At 52.3% G+C, this 14636-nt stretch overlaps 1 protein-coding gene across 1 annotated transcript in view; it reads left to right on the top strand.

Moving 5' to 3' along the window:
* Window positions 1–629: 629 nt before the first annotated feature.
* Window positions 630–14636, top strand: part of Ago2 (argonaute RISC catalytic component 2) — an 86257-nt gene continuing 72250 nt past the window's right edge. The window contains 1 exon segment of the mRNA NM_001408918.2: window positions 630–797. Coding sequence (NP_001395847.1) covers window positions 776–797 — 22 coding nt within the window. The 5' untranslated portion in view covers window positions 630–775.

Raw genomic sequence — 14636 nt, 5'->3', positions numbered from 1 at the left:
TAAAATTCATCTTGAACTTGCTGTGCTTCCTTGGTGCTTTATTAGGATTATCTAGGTTGTCGAGCCGCGCCGGGAGGTGGCGGTGTGGTCACGCGCACGGGTCTGGCCGCGTCCAAGTTCAAGCTCTGGGTGGGGAGCTAGCTTCCCGTCGCCGTTTCGTTAATAACTTAAAGAGCCAGGCCGAGGTGCAGGGGCGGGACGCGGCCGGGGCTCTGCCACTCGGCGCGGGAGGACTCCGACTCCGGTCGCAGTGCTGGGCTGGCCGCGCCCGGAAGCCAGACGTCGCCTCGCTGGGCCGGAGGAAGGGTCTCCCGCCCGTGTGCCCCGGGTCGCTCCTGGGGTCCCTCATTCAGGGCAACCACGCGGGGGGCCGCCACCTCGATTTCCCCCCATCCCGCTGCCCCGCGTGCGCGCGCCGCCTCCAGCCTCCTCCCCTGCCCCCTCTCTCCCTGCCACCTTCCCTCCTCCCCGCCGTCCCCTCCCTCCTCCCCGCCTCCTCCCTCCTTCCCTCCCCGCTGTTCCCTCCTTCCCTCCCTCCCCGCGGTCCCCTCCCTCGTCGTCCCTCTCGCCCCTCCTCCTCCCCTCCCTCCTCCCGCTCCCCTCCCCCTCCGCTCCCGCCGCCTCCGCCCGCCGCCCCGGCCGCGTCGGGTAAACCTGTTCTGCGAGGCGGCCGCGCCGGGGCGGATCGAGCGGCCGGCGGGTCCTCGCGGCTCGCGGCGTCGGGGCCCGTGGAGCGCGCGGCCGGCCCTCGGCCGCGGCCCTCGGCAGCGCCACCATGTACTCGGGAGCCGGCCCCGGTGAGTCCGCGCGGCGCCCGGCACTCGTGCCGCGGCGGTTGGCGGTTGGCGGGCGGGGCAGGCGAGGGCGGCCCAGCCTGTGGGGCCGCGGCGTAGCCTCGGGGCAGCCGGGTAGGGCCTCGGGGCAGGGAGGCCCAGTGCACCGGAGCAGCGCGGCCCGGACGTGTTTGGGGGCCCAGGCCCGGCCTGCAACGGGTCTCGGTCCTCCCGCAGCGCTCCTCCCTCTGTCCCCAAGCGCATAGCTGTGGGGCCCAGCATGCGGGGCCTGGGGCGGGGAGCTGGACGGGTCGGGAACCGAACCCCGGGGCCCCGGGACCGCGATCGTCTGCTTGGACGCAGTTCCACGCTGGGCAGCCGCCCTCCCCATTCAAGTGCTAATCGCCCTGCGATTTCCTAGCGGAGCGGGTGGCCGCCGTGGCACCCCTTCCCACCAGCGTGCCCGTTTCTCTGGAAAAGTTCCAGAAAACTTAAAAACACGAACGTATTTTCCCACCCCGCTTTTCGAGCAGAGTGGAGGGCGGTTTACTCGCGGGGTTGAGAAAACAAGTGTTGGGAGGCTTTTTCGCCTTCTCCCGCCAGGCACGTGGCTCCATTTCCCGGCCGCCCCGCCGCTTGCTCGGGCTCAGCCTGCCCCCCTTTGTCCGCCAGGCTGTACTTGGCGCCCGCGGGCCCTCCCTGCTGCCCACCTGACCTAGTGGTTCGGCCCTGGGGCCTCCCCAGACTTCTTCACTGTGGGGTCTGGAAGCCTCCCAGATCCTCCCGGGTTCCCTACGGTGCTTGCTCCGGAGCCTAGTGCGCCTCCTCTCCTGATGTCATAGGGCTCCTCGAATGCCCACTGACCAACTTCTAAATGCGTTAAAGGGCTTCCCAGTAATTTGAAGACCCTTTTAACCTTGCGCTTGGGAGGTGTCCGGGTCCTGGAGGCAGATGTTGGGGTCTGGAGGTCCCCTGCGAAATGACCAGGGCAGCCTCCTGCCAGATTGGGAATCCCCCCTCCCCCCCAGCTCAGCGCTGTGGAGGAACCCAGCAAACATTAACTCCGAATATGTACGTTTTTCCTGAGTGTCAGTTTCTAGTGATCTTCTTGGAGACGAGGCCATGCTTTTCTCTATTTTGCGTGTTGATCCTTTCAGCTTGCCACAGTGGGCCTTTCTGGAGACAGGCAGTGGAGGCTCAGAGAGGTTTAAGAACCCTTTAACATCCGGGAGCCTGCATTAGGACAACCTGTTTGAGCACTCCTATAGAAATGGTTTCCCAGTCCCTTTGACCTTGACCCCACTGTTGGAAGCACTTGTTTGGTGTGGATTAGACCAGTGAATTCCCAAGTAGGGTGGAAAGGAAGAGCCTACTATGTGTTCCGCGAGGGCATCTTTTTTGCCTTTTCAAAAAGAATGCGGTAGCCTGGATCAACCGGTTCATTTTGGTCACTGGCAGCTTTGAAGATGGCTGCTGCTGCGTGGGCCTCCGCATTGTGGCCTAAGGGAGAGACAGTCCCCTCTAACCAGAAAGCCTTGGGTGAGAAAAGAGATGCCTGTAGGGTAATTCTTGGCTAATGGCAGGCTGGGAAGGAACCCAAGTTTCAGGTGGGCCAGTGTGCTGTAATTGCAAGGCTGGAGTGCAGCTCCATTTTATTGCACATAGCACATACAAAGGCTTTTAATTTTGTTTACAAGGAACCCCTCCACCTCCATCCTTCAAAGAGACTCCATATTTCCAAGTTTAGGAGAATGGAAGGCCATTGGATCTGAATTAAAGAAAAGTTACCAAGTTTTGCTGTTTCCGAGCTTGATGGGAAGTAAATACTTAGTAAATTAACTTTAAAAATAGAATCCACAGTGGGTTCTCATTGTGTCTGTTACAAATACTGTTACATGTGTGAGATTAGTAGCACTGGGGGCCAAGGTTCAGAACCTCACAGATTTTTCTTTCCTATTGGAAAAGGTTAGTGGTTTAGGGTAGATAAATTCTCTTCCCACCCTGAAATTTCCTAGATAGTGGGTTCTAGGTGGGGTTTCCCCCATCGAAGGATCTTAAACTGTCTGGGAGGAGCTTTGCCTCCTGCAAAGAGATGCTCCTGCTTTATAGCCTATGAATATTTGCTACAAAATAACCTCGGAGACTGTGGAAACCCGACTGAGAGCTGCGGATCACGACTGCGTCTTTGATCATCGCTTTACTCTCTGTGGTCTCCAATGGCAGCAGTTAGCCCCTTCCCCCACCCTCCTCCCCAATTCACAGTTTTGTCTGAGGGTACCACTGCTGCCTGGCGGCCTGTGTGCTGCAGGGAAAGCGTTGCCAACAGCTGGAAGGCACAGCCGGGTGGCTGAGCACTTGTGGGAAATCTTCCCCCCAGGAGCTTGTGAAGGGATTTAAATAAGTGTTCAGGGGAAAAGATGTAAAAGCTTTGACTTACACATTCTTAAGAAGCAACATTTTGTAACTTTTGAGTTTTCTCTGTCAACACCATTGGGTTTATTCTTTACAATTAAAGAGGCTGGGGTTCCAGCATGATAAAAATGTTTCTTTTTCCTCTCTTCTTTTAATTTTATGAATCGTTATTGTGGGAAATGTATCACAAGATTTCTTTTAAAAAGGTTCTGCTGGGAAGTGATTTTACAAACATGAAAAGGCAAGGTGTCAAAGGATTTTGTTTCTCCTGCAGTTGTCAGTGTTCCCACCTTGTCAGCTGTCCCTTCCCCCCTTTTACATCCTAAAACATTCCAAACCTGTCATTTCACCCACAGGTTTGTGTGCACAGAGTACAGGGAGTCAAGCGCCCCCCTCCCCCTTTCTGAAACAGGGTGGGCTGTATAGCCCAGGTGGGTTTCTAACTCACCTTCCTGTCTCTGCTTCCTGAGTCTTGGGATTACAGGTCACCATGATGGGCTGGTGAAGGGACATAATGAGTACTACCAACTTTTGTTGGTATGCCAGGGGGGTCGTTAGTTCTCTTGGCTTCAGAAAGCAATTGGCTTGCTTTTTAGATTTATTTGTATTTATGTATGTTGGTGTATGTATGTACGTATGTATGTGTACCACATGTGTACATTGTCCCAAAGGCCAGAAGAGGGCATCAGATCTTCTGGAAGCAGAGCCACAGACAGGTGTGAGTTTCTGTGTGGGTGCTGGGAATTGAACCTGGGTCCTCCCTGCAAGAGCAGCAAAGTGCTCTTAACTGCTGATCCATCTGTCCAGCCCCTAAAATTGATGTTAGAATATGGACTTAGTAGAACGTGTACATTTGCTTTCCTGTCTTCTAAATCGTTCTTGCTTTTGTTTTCTAGAAACGGCATCTTACTATCTAGCCTGGGCTGGCTCTCAGTTTGCTTATGTCCCCTTATGGGAGATCAACTGGATGCCACCATACCAGCTTTACCTATCTACCTGCCCTTCAGAGTTCTCCGCTTGGTTTCCTGTTCGGTGGTAGACCCACCAGTTCGGGTCCATTCTGACTCCATCACCTGAGGGGGCTTTCGCAAAATTTTTGTGAAATTCATAGTTGCAGCAGGAGGAGCCTTTTTTAAATTTTTTTTCATTTTTAAAAAATGTATATGAGTACACTATCACTGTCTTCAGACACACCAGAAGAGGGCATCAGATCCCATTACGGATGGTTGTGAGCCACCATGTGGTTGCTGGGAATTGAACTCAGGACCTCTGGAAGAGCAGTCAGTGCTCTTAGCCGCTGAGCCATCTCTCCAGCCCAGTAGCCTACTTCTACATGGCCTGTTTCTACACTTTCAGCACATGCCATTCAACACATAGAAAGTCAAAGCCAGGGTCACGCTGTTGCCCAAGGTGGGTTTTTCCTTCCCGTGTTCTGGGCTCCAGTGTGGGTGGAGGAGCCATGCTCTGTCTTGTGTGCTCTCTCCCTTTATCTACCCCAACTGTCCTGTGCACCGTGCAGCTCTGCCCCACCAGCACACTATCTCAAGGCCAGTAAGGCAGGCTGGCCCAGACCCAGCCTGCTGCCTTATGCCTTCCTTTCATTTTGGATGGTTAGAGTGAAGCTCTGGTGACATAGTCTCTACCTACAACCAATTTGCCTTTTTACCTCTAAGGTCCTCTTTTGAGACCAAACACTGGACTCTCCTATCTGTTTTTCTGTAGAGTTGTGCAGCATTCTTCATCTAAACTGGGAGCTTTCTCCCGTCAAGTGAGGGACTGGGACTGCAGGCAGACCCAGAGGGCTATCCCCAAGTCAGGCTTGGGGGCTCAACAGGCCCGACTGCATCCACTTGCTTCTCAGCCAGTGCATCTGGGGCCCTCCTGCTGCCTGAAGGTGCACGTGTGGTGTCCCTGAGATGCCCCAAGCAGGCCCTCTGCTGTCTGCCAGGAGCAAGGTGCTTCTGAGTCTTGGGCACTGGACCAGCATTGGGGCACTCCATTCTTGGTCTTCCCATAGGAAGAAGGAGCAGTGGACAGATGAATGTGTTTATCCACTTCAGTTCTGTTCTCTTAGGCATGCGTGGTGAATTGGTCTTCTGCGTGGGTCTCAGTTCCTTGTGGAGCTTGGGAGATGTTGCCCAGGTTGCTCATTCCCTCTGGGCTTTGTGACTTGGGATTCCTTCCCTTCCCCTATGGTGCAGGCTAGAGGGAAGTCATAGGCATGTGTCCCCCAGTCATCTTGAGAGCATTCTGTCAGGATTGCTGGTTACTCGAGGTAGCCGGCCAGGGCCCGCCCGAGTCCATGTTGAAGTCCAGCCTGCAGAGCTAGGACTGCACCGTTGCCTGCAAGTGCCGTGTGGTTGGTGTGAGTTCCCATCAGGCAGTTCTTAGACATATTTAAGACTGAGCAGCGTCTTACGGCGATGCAGAGATCACTGAAAAGTCTCCGCCTCCCTGTGTATTCCGTGTGTCTGCACACGTGTGGTTGGTTCATTGTCTCTGCTGGTCCTGACTCCCAGGGCCTCACTTGAAGCTGAGTCCTTGGAAGCATCTTGACTGGGTCACTGGAGAGCAAGTGGCCAGGGCAGCTCGAGTCACTTTGGGCAGCGAGGGAGTGAGGAGTTGACTTGGGGATTAGGCAGCTGGATGGTGCCAATGGTTTAAAGAGAGAGAGGAATTGGGACCTAGGACATGAAACTATGGGACCTTGGAAGACCAGGTTAGCATCTGTGGGGGTCAGAGAATGTTGTGGGGGAGGAGGCCTGGGCAGAAACTGTTACCCAAGAGCTGAGGCACTGGGTGGTCAGGCTCTTGACCGGTCTTCCAACAGTTCTTATTCACATGTGTGTTTGGGCAGGAGCTGCCAGCCACACTGGGATGGGAGTGGAAAGAAAAGTTGTAGGTGGTTGGTTGGTTGGGACCCACTTTGAATGGAGTGACCCATGGACCCCTGCCCCCTTTTTAATTTAAAATGTATTGTTTATCCTTTTTTCTAGTAATTTCATGTGCGTTGATGTTTTGCATGTATATCTGTGTGAGGGTATTGGGCAGAGTTACTGACAGCTGGGATCTGTCACGTGGCTGCTGGGACTTGAACCCTGGTCCTCTAGAAGAGCAGCCAGTGCTCTTAACCGCTGACTCATCTTTCTAGGCATGGACCCTTTCTTATGGTTGTGGGAGGATTGACAGAACTTGTGGGGGAGGCCCCCGGCTCCCTGGGCGAGTCATGGGGAGCTCTCTATCAGCTCTGTCAGCTCTCCCCGCCTTCTTCACCTGGGGGAAGGAGATGGCGGTGGGTTGTGGGCTGTGACAGTTACTTCTGTTTTACTGAAATGAAGCGCCATGACCAAGGCAGCTTACAGAAGAGTGTTTATTTGGGGCTTATGGTTCTAGGGGGGTCAGAGTCCATAATGGTGAGGAGGCATGGCGCCAGGAACAGGAAACTGAGAGCTCACATTTTCAAACCTTTACCAGCATGAAGCACAGTGAAACGAAAGAACAGTCTATGCTCTTAAACCCACCTCTAGGGACTCGCCTCTCCTAACAAGGCCACAACCAGCGACATTTCTCATTCACACCACTGTGGGGGTGACAGGAGTTGAGCCAGTGCCATGTCATCCTATTAGGCACTAAGTCTCTGTGGGACTTCATGAAGGCTGAGTGAACCCAGCACATGGTCCAGCGGGATAGCCATTGAGTTTGTACCTTCATCAGGACAACTGTCAGGAGACAATCATCTCATGGCCACAGCAGGAAGAGAGGCCAGATTTCATGGTGTCCTAACTCGTGCTCTGCCAGTGGTGAACTAAGGTCAACGGTCTGCAGGCGTTGGGCTGAGGGTGGGTGGTTCCGAGTGCTGAGGGGCAATCTGAAGCTTCGGTGAGGGCTGGGTGTGAGCTTGGAAAAGTCGGATGAAGCGGATAAGGCTTTGGGCCCCCACAGCTGGCACTCGGTCACCTTCCCCACCTGCACTCTGAAGACCCGGGACATTCCCAGGTGAGTTCTGTTGCCAAGGGCTGTGAGTAGGGGTTCTGAGAAGATAGAAAGGAGTCGCAAGCATTCCCAAGACTGCGGCTGCCCCGAGTGTGGCTGGCCCAGAAGCCTGGATTGGATGGACCCAAGAAAATCATCCCTGCCTGCCAGGCAGTCTAAGAGAGGGAAGAGAAGCCAGATCTCCCAAACGGTTAAGTTCATCTGCCTGTCTGTCTGCTTACCTGTCCCTCTTTCCTGAAAATGCTTCAAGGTGTGATCTAGGCCCACTGCTCTGAACTGCAGCTTGTCTGCTCTGTCCTTGAGCGTTAGGGTTAAGTCACCATTAAGGAGTTCCAGAAATGCTATGGTCAGAGTGCTATGCTTTTTTAAGCACCCGAAGCCACAAGGCTTGGGGACAGCTAGCACGTCCTTTTGTGAAGACCAGGACCGTAACAGGTGTCCTAGCTGGGGATGTGATCTGGAGAATGGTCCATGGGCTCTGGGAGTCCTGGCTGAGAGCCTGGTTTCCCTGGATGGTGGCGTTGGGGGTGGGGTTTGGGGTTGAAAAAAACAGCACTGTGAAATAAGTGGAAGAGATGCTGAGGAGAGTGTGGTGGGGTGTGTGTGTGTGTGTGTGTGTGTGTGTGTGCGCGCGCGCGCGCGCGCGCGTGCATGCATGGCTGAGAGTGTGGTGGTGCATGTGTGTGCATGGCGTCAAGCAAATGCAGAACTAGATTGACCTCTGGAGAGAGTTGAATTTCATTCTGTTGGGTCACCCCTCCCTAGAGGATCCTGGTTGCCTGCGGTGGCAAGGAGTTGCCTCGGTGTTCGTGGGAGACTGAGCCCTGGGCCTCACTTCTCAAGAGAGGGTAGGACACTTATCATCTACCACAGAGAGGGTGGAGCGAAGATGCCCGCCCCAGGGCGTGCAAGATCAGCCCTCGAGAGCTCGCTGTGGGTACCAAGTGTTACTCCAAAGAACATTTATCTGAAACGTGGTTTTTGTCTTATTTTTGCACAGTTTTATTGAGCGAGGTGTTTTTAAGTTCGTGTGGCAGAATGTCATGTGTTACAAATCTTGTCAAGTCATCCACCCTATGCATAAACCTCACACCCTGGGCAGGAGGCTGCCATCGCTCCAGTCCTGGCCTCTGGGATGGCGCCTGGAGCGCCCACTGGCACTGTGGTGGATCCTGCCTGGCCCTCACCCTAGTCTGACCCAGCAGGACTCGGTGCAGTGGGTATCTTGCCGTCCTCTGGTTCAAGTGGGTCTGCACTATCAACAGGGAGAAGAAAAAGGTTGCCGCTTGAGAGCAGGGAAGTACTTTCAAAATGACAGCCTTTCAAAAACTAGCTTACATAACACACAGTTAACCCTTTAAGGGGCTGGAGAGATGGCTCCGTGGTTAGTGCTGTTCTTGTTGAGAACCTGAATTCCATTCTCAGTGCCCACAGTGGAAGGATCATAACGGCCTGTATCCAGCATGAGGAGATCTGATTGTCCCCGTCCACACGCACCAACACCCAAATAAAGTTCTCAAATAGTGAGAACTTTGGGGTTTTTTTAAAACCACAGAACTATGGGAGTTTGTTTTGTCTGTCATCTCAGGTGTGGGCTATGGGGCTGCTTCAGTGTCCACAGCTGGTGATTATGATTGCCTCGTTGTGGGAGGAGCATGGGCTTGCCAGCTGCAGATAGTTTCTGCGTGTGTGCGATGTTTGGGATTCTGGGGACTTTTCAGAGGGTATATAAATGCCAGAGCCCCAAAGAAAGGGGCTGGTAGGTGGCTGGGTGCTGTTGGTAGTGTCTGTTGCCATTTGTCAAGTAGTCGTAAGCAAAGAGGAGAAATTAGATATCCTAATGTCTTAGGCAAAGATCGAACTTGCCTCCAAGGAACTGGACACTAATTAATGAGGCCCCCTCTCCTACCCCTGACTTTATTCGAGAATTTTTTTTTTCTCTCTTTCCCTCTTTCTTTCTCTCTTACCTAGAGTTAGGGAGTTGAAAGGGAAGAAGAGTGGAAGAAAGAAGAATCCACAAAGTAACCAGAAGTCAGGCCACATCACACCCACGGTGACCCTCCAGTGTACAGATTCCAGTGCCTGCTCTTAACCCCATGCCCTCCTGCCAGGCTCTGGAGGCCAAGACTGGATTCTGAATTCCCTCACTTGAACCTTCCTTATGAATAGTCATGAATACGCGGTGTTTTGTGTCTGGGTGTTTGGCTTAGCAATCTGCCGTGAAGATTGTTTCAGCATGCACCAGGACTTCGCCTTCTGCCTTTCTCCCCAACCTCAATCTCCTTTCTCAGTTGGTTCTCACTAATTACCCAGGCTGATCTTGAACCCATAGCTCAAGGGATTTTCCACAGTAACTCTGAGTTCTGAACTTCCTTTTCTGTTAGCATGTAGCACGTATGGTGTGGATTCCCCTCCCTCACTGTCTGTGTCCTTGGGGTCTTCCTTCCAGCTGTGGTTAGTATGGGCCTCTGAACACTTGTGTCTAGGTTTCTGTGGCTTGTTGTGTTTTCATAGTTACCCTGTATGGGAGGTGGAGAACTTTTTACACTTCCTCTACCTGCTGTCATCATACAGAAGTGCCACTGTGCCTTGCCAGGTTTCAGTGGCATTTCACAGGTTTAGAAAGTGAAGGGGTTTTTGTTATAAGTGGGAAGAGAAGTTGAAACAGGATCTTGTCTGAAGATGGCCTTGAACTGAATATGTAGCCAAGACAGACTAAACTGATTTCTCCTGTCTCTGTCTTTTTTTTTTAAGATTTATGTATGAATGTATGAATGTGTATATATATGTATTTATGTATTTATTTAATGTATATGTGTACACTGTAGCTGTCTTCAGACACACCAGAAGAGGGCATCAGATTCCATTACAGATGGTTGTGAGCCACCATGTGGTTGCTGGGAATTGAACTCAGGACCTCTGGAAGAGCAGACAGTGCTCTTAACCACTGAGCCATCTCTCCAGCCCCAACCTCTGTCTCTGCCTCTTGAGTTGTGGGATTACAGGTGTGGACCAGCAGGCCCAGTTTAGAAAGTGATGTTCTTTGGTAAGCCCACCTTAGCCCTCAGAACTGGTGGGAAATGTGAAGTCTACATACTCTTTGGAGATGGACCAAAGAGAGATAAAGTGCACTTATCTCATTAGGACACATTGTAGAATTTGTAGCCTAGACACCAGAGGAGTGATGGAGGGACTCTAAGAGTCCAGGATCCTGATCTGGGTCCTGGGGTCTGAGTATTTGCTGTTAGTCCTGTGCAGCTGCCTCCTGCCCACCAGTGAAAAGCCAAACACAAATGGGAACCATGGGTCACTCCCACATGCGTGGATGACTGCAAGTGGCCCTCACAGAGTAGGAGGTACAGCCAGGTACAGCTTTCTGTCTGAGGGGACTGAGAAGGAGGCAGGACAGAAGAGAAAGGTGACTTTCGGTCTGACCTGCTCCATCTCACAGGACGAAGAATGGGGAGCCAGGTTGGGATGGATGGATTCACGGGTGTGGCTGCAGCAGCGCTTGGGAGGCTGCCGCGCGCCAAGAAACTGGCTATGCTGTTATGAACCTGGAGAAAAAATGGTGGTAAGGGGCTTTTAGTTGTGAAAAAGATTCAAATGTTCAGCAAAGTAGAGGAGAAAAATCAAAAGCCTGTCCATGCCTGATGCTGTGTCAGGGGCGGAGCAGCCCCACCTGCCCCCACCTGCTAAGTTCATCCTTTTCCCTCCTGCTGGGGACAGAAACCAGGCCTTGAGCACCAAGCATAGGTTCCTAATCCCTGAAATGACTGCAGCCTTCCAGAGAGTGTAGCTGGGACTCACCTGGGAGCCCTGTGCTGTGCTCTCCATGTAACACCTTAGAGACAGCAGGAAAGTCATGGGCGTGTGGTCCAGCTCCCCGACCTCACTTAGCTCAGGCTGAGCTCTGTACTTTAAGCGTCTGAGTCCTTAGCCCTTTCCAGCATTATCCCTGGGTTGTGTGGTGGGGCTGTAGGCTTCCCATCTGTCTTGTCTCTCATGATCCTGCCTGTCACATTTAGGTGTGACACACAGTCTTTAGATGCCCTCATGGCTCATGGGTTGTCACCTGCACCATCCTTAATGCCTCTTCTGTTCTCTGTTCTCCCTCCAGCTGCCATCTGAACTGTGCTTTGTGCACTGCTGTAGGCCACTGTCATCGTGTGAGGGCCTCTGCCCTGGGCTGAAGGTGACTAGTTTGTAGTTGAGAGTAACGGGGCCACTGTGTGGTGGCAGAAATCGGAACCGCGAAGAGGCTGAGAGCCCTGACTTGGGCAGTCCATTGTGGTGTTGTCCTAGGAGTATCGGTTGCCACCAAGTGTGTGCCCAAGCTGTGGTTGGCGACTTGGCAACAGTAGCTGTTGAGGCCAGGGATAGCCACCTGCCCCATGTCATTGTGTAGCTTGGCATGTGTCCTCTGGTCTCTGTGTGGCACTGATGAGGCCCGGAAGTTAGCAGCATTTTCTCAAGAGGTGGCACTTAGGTGCCGTGGCCTCTTTGTTGAACATGTCACAGTCTCCCGAGCGTGTACAGCCCCCACAGCCATGTGGCCTTCGATCTGGTGTTTTCTGGTCTTCATGTTCAAGAGGTATGTGTGCTCATTTCAGAGAACTTAGGAGATGAAATAAAAAAGCTGGTGTCAGCCGAGCTTGGGTCAGATGGGAGCATGTCACAGGGTTGAGGCCGCTCTGTGAAGCCTCCTTTCCTGGAGCATCATGGTGATTGGTCCTAACATCCATCACGGTGCTCAGCGCCTCTCTTAGTTCCTGCTCTGTCCCTGCCAGCCTTTGGGAATCTCTTCTTTGCAGCCTCTTATGTATTGAGGGTGATGCTGCAGTGTCACGTCTGGAGGGCTCCACGTTGCCTGCCTGCTATCTGGCGTGGTTACTACTGAGAGAAGAGTATCTGTGGTTTGGGAGGTCTAAACACATGGAGGACAACTGGTTACTACTGAAAGCAGAGCGGTTGCCCACAGAGATGCCATGCTAAAACACTCTGCACCTTTTTAAGTGACTCCTTTCTGGATGTGAACTGCATCCAAGGCGAGGAAGGGAAGATGCTGTCCCAGATTTGGAGTGACCCTAGGAAAGTGGTTAGCTTCCGAGGCTTACGCCCTGCTTCCCTCGGTACTCAGTTCCCTGGGGTTTTTCCCGAGTCTGTAAAGTGGGAGTAGTAATAGCTCTCCTTACTGTTATTACAAGGAATTGCTATGCATTCATATGAAATTACCTCCAGCATCAGAATAATTAGCACTGTGCCTTGTACTTTGTCTGTGCCAGTTAGTAATATGTAGTTGTCATATGGAGTCGCGGACTGATTGTTCTTACTATTGAGTTGATCACGGGCTCTGGTTAATAGGTGTCCCACTGGTCACACTGTTCCATAGAGCCAGTGTGAATGACTTTGCAGAGTCCTAGGTGGAGGTGTGCTGTGTGGCACACATTCTTAATTGCGATTGTGAGTTTAGCGTAGGAAGAGGTGTCATGGCTCCTCTGAGGAATGCCATTGTGGTCTGGGTGCTGGTGAGGTGGTGGCTGACTTGGGCTGTGGGGCACAGGACCTGAAGATGATGCCCTGTGAACCCCACCAAGAGAACCTCCTGAGCTCCTGTGTAGCGGGGCTCCCCGCATTCTCTAGAATTTTCCATCATGTCCTAAAAACGGCTCAGAGTTGGAGATGGGGATCTTGGTTGGAAGGACAGTAATGGAGTCTTCCTCCTCTAACCTATTTGAACAAGAATACCACCTTTTGTCTTTGCATGTGAATTTGCAGAAATTTGGTCAGATGCTGTCAAAGGTTGTTTTCTAAACAAAGCCATGGAAAAGACAGCAGACATGTGACTATGTGATGCAGTAATGAATTCTAATTCAATCCAGGTCTAAGACAGGGCAGGGCACCTAGGAACAACGTGGAGTCTCTTAGCAGTGTGGAGACCATGTGAGTCAGACATATAAGGGGAAGGAGCCGCCGTGTGTGCAGAGTACAGGAGAGGAGAGAAGCCTTGTCTGAGAATGCAGGACAGAGAGGCATGGCCACCATGTGAAGGAGCCAGGAGAGCAGGGTCCAGAGCACAGCCCAATTGGGCAGCCAACTGGATCCAGGACAGACAGATAGAACATAAAATTAGTAAGTAATAACTCGAGATTACCAGTGGGAGATCATGGAGGTTAGACAGTGGCCCAGCTACTGTGCTGTTTGAGGCATCAAAATATAAGGCTGATTGTGTGTCTTTCGTTTGGGAATGCAAACCATTGAGGCGGGTAGTGAGCCAAAAATGTATTCATCTGTCTCTCACCAGGTCAGCCTGGCTCATAAACCAAGGCCTCCTGAAAGAGGGAATGCCCTGGACCTGCCCATCTGACCTCTGTGAGGCCCGCAGCACAGGACCCATATTAGGAACTAGTTTGGGACCGCCAGGGTCTTTATTAAAGAGCAAATGGATGTTGATTGATTGATTGATTGATTTGTTTATTTATTTATTTATTTATTTTTAAGAACAGTCTTCCCGGGGCTGGGGATTTAGCTCAGTGGTAGAGCGCTTACCTAGGAAGCACAAGGCCCTGGGTTCGGTCCCCAGCTCCGAAAAAAAGAACCAAAAAAAAAAAAAAAAAAAAAAAAAAAGAACAGTCTTCCCATGTCGTTCTGGCTGGCCTGAAACTCACTATGTAGACCAGGCTGGCCTGGAACTAACTTACAGAGATCTGCTTGCCTCTGCCTCCCAGATGCTGAGAATAAAGGCCTGTACCACCACCACACACTTGAATTTTTTTCTTTTAAGGTTGGTATTTTGAATTCTAAGTGACGGTTTGGTTTTGTTGTGACAGCAGCCTGATGAGTGCAACAGGAACTGTTTTTTCTTGGCCTGTACCCCTGGAGGGTTTGCTGCCGCCGCCAAGCTTGCTGTCACACACTCTTGTGGAGGGTTAAAGTGTCTGTTGCTCAGTCTTGCCTTTCTGTCAGGGGATTGGGCTGGGAGCCTGCTTCTGTAGGTTGCTCTGGAATGTTCTGGCTTGGACCCTTTAAGTGGTAGGATGGTGGCCCATTGGGGCCATTTGTATCTAGTCCAGTTGTGTGTTTCTGGCCTTGGAGCTCCACAGACTAGAGCAGGAGGGTGCCAGTGTTGTCTCCCAGGGGCTTCATGGTTCTGTGTTGGGACCCAGGTCTGGCCTCACAAGAGCAGGGCAAGTGCTCTACTAACTGGGCCACGCACCCACCCAGCCCTTTCTGTCTTGTTTTGGTCTTTTTATACGATTAAACTAAAAACATCGAAAAACCGAGAGAAGGAAGGCAGTGAGTGAGTGACCTTGCTATGAGATGTGGGCTACAGCCCTTGGTTTCCCTGGCCCATCCTGCAGGTCCTGAGGCCTGGTGAGTGAGGTACGTGATAAACCCGCCCTTTAACCCGGAGCCTGGCTGCCAGGTGGAGAGCGTTGTCTGCCCATTCTGAGGGCA

The sequence above is a fragment of the Rattus norvegicus genome, chromosome 7 (genome assembly GCF_021556685.1).
Source record: "Rattus norvegicus strain SHRSP/BbbUtx chromosome 7, alternate assembly SHRSP_T2T, whole genome shotgun sequence".
Classification (NCBI taxonomy): domain Eukaryota; kingdom Metazoa; phylum Chordata; class Mammalia; order Rodentia; family Muridae; genus Rattus; species Rattus norvegicus.
Note: the sequence above shows the minus strand (reverse complement) of the source record. Positions and strands in the feature narration are given on the sequence as shown.